This window comes from Wasmannia auropunctata, unplaced genomic scaffold (assembly GCF_000956235.1).
Source record: "Wasmannia auropunctata unplaced genomic scaffold, wasmannia.A_1.0 LD333494.1, whole genome shotgun sequence".
Taxonomy (NCBI): domain Eukaryota; kingdom Metazoa; phylum Arthropoda; class Insecta; order Hymenoptera; family Formicidae; genus Wasmannia; species Wasmannia auropunctata.
In genome coordinates, this window is record NW_012029396.1 from 138624 (window position 1) to 145569 (window position 6946).

The 6946-nt window shown below is 33.6% G+C and overlaps 1 protein-coding gene across 1 annotated transcript in view; it reads left to right on the plus strand.

Annotated features, from left to right (window-relative positions):
- Positions 1–6509, plus strand: part of LOC105459919 (NAD-dependent protein deacetylase sirtuin-1) — a 9502-nt gene extending 2993 nt beyond the window's left edge. The window contains exons 6-10 of the mRNA XM_011706283.1: positions 164–322; positions 853–1129; positions 1316–2163; positions 2249–2416; positions 3400–6509. Of these exons, the coding sequence (XP_011704585.1) occupies positions 164–322; positions 853–1129; positions 1316–2163; positions 2249–2416; positions 3400–3506 (1559 nt within the window). The 3' untranslated portion in view covers positions 3507–6509. The remainder of the gene's footprint in view (positions 1–163; positions 323–852; positions 1130–1315; positions 2164–2248; positions 2417–3399) is intronic.
- The last annotated feature ends 437 nt before the right edge of the window (positions 6510–6946 follow it).

Here is a 6946-nt window from a genome sequence, read left to right on the forward strand (position 1 = left end):
TGTGTGTGTGTGGGGGGGGGGGCAGTATTAAAAAAACACTCTTATTGTATGCTGTAAAAGCTATCAGTGCAACATTGCATTGTCAGTTTTATGCAATTTACATTATAGCGTGCAAACTTATGTACAGTTACGTTTTCTAATTATCGAATGTTTTCTGTTAAAGGTTCTTTCGCTACCGCGTCGTGTACAAGCTGTAAATATCAAGTCAGAGCGAACGACATCAGGGAGGATATCTTCGCCCAAAGGATACCCACGTGTCCGAGATGCCGTGTCAACGCATTGCCCTCTTTGTCCGAAGTAAACTGCAGCGAAAACTACAGAGGTAAATAGAGCAACTTGTTTTTACATAATTCTTGCTGATAGTGTATTTATTTGCAGTCTTTCGTAATGGCTTATCAATTTCAATATGATACGGAGGGTAAACTATCTTTATCAGATAGTTTTTCGTTATTAGCCTTTGCTATAATGTCGCGAATCGATGGCCAATGAGAGAACGTTATCTACTCTTCTTCTCGGAAATGTGTCTCAAACTAAATGAAGTTACTGATTCAACACATAAGTTGATACATCAATCGTAACTGCGAATAAAACCTCGCTTGTTAATAAGCATATAAAGGTAAACTTACAAGATTGCACTTACCTGTGTGAGTGCCGTGTTTTGGCTATTTCGTGGAGGCTCGTCGTTTATTGTCCTAAATCGTTTTTCCCATTTCCTCAATTCAACAGTACTATATGTTACGATTGAGCGGAACGTATTTTTAAAAAATGCCATCTTAACCTAATTGTTTAATTTAAATTAATTAAAATTGTTAAATTAATTAAATTTAATACTCTCTCTCGTGTAATTCTCAGATCTGGTGTCGCAAGGTATAATGAAGCCAGATATCGTCTTCTTCGGCGAAGGACTGCCAGATACTTTCCATGATGCGATGGCCAAAGACAAGGACGATTGTGATCTTCTAATCGTTATCGGTTCATCCTTGAAGGTTCGGCCGGTAGCTCTAATTCCTTCATCCATTCCGTCGCATGTACCGCAGGTTCTCATTAACCGAGAACCATTACCACATCTCAAGTTTGACGTTGAACTATTAGGAGATGGTGACATTATTATAAATCAAATATGTCATTTGTAAGTAAAAAGTTTAATTCTTTTTATAAATTATGCGAAATATACCTTAGAGGTATTTAATTTCTTGTATATTAAAATATGTATGCAAAATATACATAAAAATTTTTTATTTAATGAGTATTATTTTAATGTAATGATTATTTTATTACGGTAATTGTAAAATTTTGATTTATTGGCATTGTGCAGGATGGGCGATACTTACAAAGAAGTCTGTTGGTACGACAAAATTCTGAAGGAAGTTCCACAACTTTTGCCATTGAGATGTCTATCTGATGACACCTGGGAACAGAGTCAAGACACGACAAGTAATACCGAAGTCTCGCGCGATAGCGTGGAAGTCGATTTGAAATCTCACAATGTACCCTCGAGTGAAAATCAGGATAGCCTCTCAATCATTACGAGTGCAATGACGCACCATACAAACGATATCAATGTTTGTGTGTCATCTTTGCATGGTGATCATGTTCAGGCGAAAGATCCAGAAGAGAGCTTCAATCTTTTAGGAGAAAGTCCGAAAAGACGATCGGGTGATACTAGTATAGAGAACAGTCCCAAGAGGATGAATTTTGGTAGCGGACGTGAGACAGAAGTTGTGAGTTCCACATCACCAGTGAAAGTAAATGCCAAACACACGATGATCTCGTCGAAAAACAAACTTCACATTACATCCGCGAAATCGAAATCTGAAAATAATTTGGAGGAATGCCAGGTGGTGCCGACAATATTATCCCTTTCCTCAGAAGCTGTAATAAGCGAAAACACTTTGGAGTCTCACAAATTGCTAAACAAGTGTGAGAAATCAAATAAATATGATGATGCCACAAATCTAGCTGACGCTACCGAGTCAGACAAAACAATATCGAAACCGAGGCAAGCGTCGGTGGATTCCGTATTGGATTCCGGCATAGGCGACAGTTGTAATAGTATCGATAGCGCGGAAGAAAAGTTCGATATAGCTGAATTGAAGAATAGAAGATTGGAGAGACGCTGCTGGCAACCAAAGATTCGGGAAAGTCTCGCAACTAGACTACCAGGTAGAAATATTAAGTAATTTTTCATATACCACAAATATATATGGCAATTAATATAAATATAATACGGCTGCGATTTCTTTTACAGAAAATTCTTATTACCAATTGGCATCGGGCAGATACATTTTCCCTGGCGCGGAAGTCTATTCCGAACCTGAGCAATACGATCAATGTTCCCTTTCGGCACACTCTGAGAGCACAGACAGTGACAGCGATTCGTCTTCTGGAGAAGAAGAAGATGATGAGGAAGAGACAGGTAAATTTTGACTTTTTATTAAGTACTAGTACATAACAAGCGCGCGCTGCGTATTGAATCCCATACATCTTCCAATAACATTTATACCAGTTTACATTTTAATTAAATAAATTTTAACAATTTTTGATAAAAAATTAATTTTCAAAAAAAATGACGCTTTGCGCGCGGTGCGTATTAAACTCCATACATCTTCCAGTAACATTTCTACCAAATTACATTTTAATTAAACAAATTTTAACAATTTTCAATAAAATGACGTTTTAATCGACCATATTGAACCGGCCATTTTTAAATAAAATAACGATTTTTTAGAAAATAGCCATATAATTCATCTTTAAGATAAGCCCAGAAAGAAGTCGATATTTTTATTTTTCTGAAAGAAAAAATAAATTTTTAAACAAAAAGATAAATTTTTAAACATTGGGAAAAGAAGCTTCAATGCAGATAACGTGGCATTTAATTTTTAAAATAAATTTTTTTTTGAAAATTTTTTATATCATTTAATTTTTAGAATAAATTTTTTATTTTATTTTTTATATCATTTGATTTTTAAATAAAATTTTTTTTTTACCCACCATCACTCATCACCAGTCACCACCACCACCACCACCACCACCACCACCCACAACCACTACACACCACAACTACCCACCACCACCATTTTTTATATCATGTGATTTTAAGTAAAAATTTTTTTTTTGAAAGTTTTTTATATCATTTGATTTTTTTAAATAAAAATTTTTTTTTGAAAATTTTTTATATCAGTTGATTTTTAAAGTAAAAATTTTTTTTTGACCTACCATCACCCACCATTACCACGTCGGTACAAAGCGGATCTTAGTGTTTAATAATATTTTTATATATAAATCTTTCAATTTTCAAGTAAACTGCACGCCGCATAATCGTCGGTCCTTAATTTTTAAATTTGTGTGTTTACCATTACGTGTAATTATTTTATATATATATTTTTTATCTGTTTTTAGGCGCGGATGATGACCTGTCAGAGGACGCAAATGCCGATGTTGACACTAACGGTCAAAATAATGACGCAAAGTGGACGAGTAATTCTTATACCTGTACGCAACATTAAATTGAAATTGCGCTCCGGCATAGCGAATAATTTTGATGTTTTATCGATTTTTATCAGGATTTGTTGCGATCATCCGTATAGAATCATAAGTATAAAACGTGCAATTTTTCAGTTATAAAGCAAAGTAAGATATTCTAATATAAATCATATATTATTAACGAATAAGAAATAGTTACGCAAGATTTTATTAGCAGAAATTTGGTAATGCGTGTGTGCCATAAAACATACGCACACACAGTGTTTAGAATCGGGATGTCTTTTTTTTTATTTTTTTTTCTTTTATTTTAATATTTCACCTTTGGATAGCACAAATTGAGAGATCTACTTGTACACAATTCCATATTTTCTTCTGTATATTTTCTTTCTTTTTTTTATGGTAATTTTTTGTAATGCTCACGATAATGTACATAAGGTATTATAACTCTGTACGCAGAATGTTATCACCCTCCTAGATTCGCATTTTAATGTCACAACTGACGTGTCCACGATCCTTATAATCAATATGAAGATTATAGGGAAACAAGCAAGATTGCTTTTAGCTTATCGCGCTATCCGTAATTATTTCTCTCTTCTCTATTTATATTTAACTGTGTTTCAAGACCGACAAATATTGCGGCGCGCAGTTTAAACGTGGTTAAATATTGTAAAAATTAATACGCAACAACACCTGTGTCGGCTCGATAGGCATTACTTCAATATATTTGATCTATCTGTTTAGATAGAGAAGAGATATTTAGATAGAAATATCTTTAAATAATCTATTTAATCTACTTTGTGTGTGTAAAATGTATATAATTGGACTTTCAGCACGTCTCTCCTTATTGCAAAAACGATAAAATGAGAGTGAAACATTAGAAGGAATTATATATTATGTTCTAATTAATTGATAATGTAAATACGAGATTAATTGTAAACGTAATTAAAACGGAATAATAATACTCGCGGCTCGTTACGTCTAATGTGAAATGAAGTTGTGTTCAAGCAGTGGATGCGGGTCTATTATCTTTAACTGCACGATCTTCTGCGTTCAATCAGATATGTACGCTTGGTCGAACGAAATGCAGAGTGTTATAAGATGCAACGTGAAATTGATGGATTCCATTGATGCATTCTGTGAAAATGATTTACGATATTATTTTATTATCCAGAATGAATGTAGCACACTTTCACACACATAACACGGACGATGTCGGGGAGATGTTAATCTATAGAGTTTAGATGCCGAATAGTTTCTTTGCGATTCTTATTACAGATTGACGATGGTAGAGAGATAACATTTTGCCTAATGGCTAAGCAACATCCGGACAAAGTATTGGCACTGCTAGATTAATTAAGAATTAGCGCTAATTAATAATTAAGCACCGATGTTATTAGTTCTATTATTACTCGCATCGCTATTTCTGTTGCAAGAGAATCGCTAGTCTTCTTTAATTACAAATTTGAAGAAGGATCTATAAATAATTACACACATCGTGCTTTTATCGGATAGAATTATTCTTTTTTTTAAATACGCAATTTTGTTACGAAATAAATTTGCAAGGATTATTGTATAGTACAATCAGACCGGACCTTATCGATAGATAAGAAAATAGCCTCTTATGAAACCTTTGTTGGTCCGTATCGGCAATTGCATTCACATTCTACATTAAGTTTTATATTAATAGCTTTTCTCGTCTCAATAGTACGGATAATCGTCATAGTTTGGCAATGAACACTCTCTTTAGATTTGTTAAGTTCAACTTTGTTTCATTGGAGCACGGGCGAATGTACAAAGCAATGTTGGATAGCTTCGCATTGCGTGTTATTTTTATATGAGCCAGAGGAAAGATAGAATAGCGAATTTACAAGATTAATACAAAATGACGCAATAATCTTTGACGAGCTGTCGTTAATAACAACCGTTTTGTCGCAGAGGTCTAACAGAATTGTATGAAAGAAAGGTGTACCAGTGAAAGATTATATTGAAAAAAGAAAGTGCGTGGGAAAAGAGCACGGGCGCGAGCTTGCCAAGTATTTTGTATGAATGTGAAAGAAGAACAGTTCTGTCAAAGTTATTATTGCAACGTATATCTGTAAGAAATGAAAAACGGTTGTGTGCAAGTTTATTTTACATAATTAAAATGGACGTAAACTTACTTTGATTCAATGCAATCGCATTGTGTGAGTAATGTTTGAAATAATTGCAAGTGTGAGATGTATGAAAAAATGTGTACATACATATATATATATCTATATCTATATATGTATATACATCCGAGAAAGAGAGAAAGGGAGAAAGCGAGCGAGAGGAATTAATGAATCGTAGACTAAGTAAACAGATATGTAATACACTTCTATCACGCGACGTAAGAGATTTTATTTTTCATTATTTCGCTATGTAAGAGAGACAAGTTCTGTGGAAGAGCCATCTCGCTATAGAGACGACTCGGCTATGGAGGACTCGGCTGCCACCCACGAAATAGTGTTTTGTTCCTTACAGTAGGAGACAGTTTTATAAGATTAGACTATGAGAAGATTATCATCCGCTTTGTACAAAAGCTTTATTTATCATTTATAATTTTGCTGGATAACAGGAGGCGGATTAGATATTATTTCGTGGATCATCCTTTCGTTTATTTATTTCATACACATATGTATGTATTTGCGAGTGTATATATGCATACACCACGTAGTCGTCGGAGTGAACGTTTAGTTTCCTGATATCACTTGCATGCGATTTCACAAATCCTTGGGAATTTGGACTCTCTGTGATCGACTAGATACGGGATACGTATGATTGTCCATCAGATGAATTTATTTCTTAAATTGTATTGCGTCATGATTGTCGTCCTACTACGACGAATCAATTTCTTGATTTCCTTTTCCACGTTTTTTCTACTTACTTATTTTACTTATGCGCCGGCTACTTAAAGAGGAGTCTAATATTGTATAATCACGAAGCATGTCAATCGATCGTCATGTAATTATATATTTATTTTATACGAATATATTTTTTTATATATAAATTGTGTAGTAACGATTATGTGTAGTCGATTCAGAGAGAAAGGGAGAAAGAGACAGAAAGCTGTCAACTCATGTTTGACAATCAATACCGATTTTTTCGAGCAGTACTGACTTTCTGTATAAAATATGCTGTCACATGTAAATATTTATTTTTACTGTACAATAAATCGTGAATTTTATCGTATCAGCCAATTCGAAATAAAAAGGATTACGTAGTTTGGATTCGAAATCGTAAATGTAATTTATAACAGCAATTAGAGATTTTTTTGATCTTTTTCACAGGCTGATACGGCAAAATAACGTAAAGTTCTCGATTTTTTATAATTTGTTATTTAATGTAAAAAAGTGACTGTTATAAAAAAATGTTCTCTATTAAAAATGTTGTAAGTTTTTTGTTTTTTCTTTTTTTTTTTTGGTATTAACATATAAGCTTATCT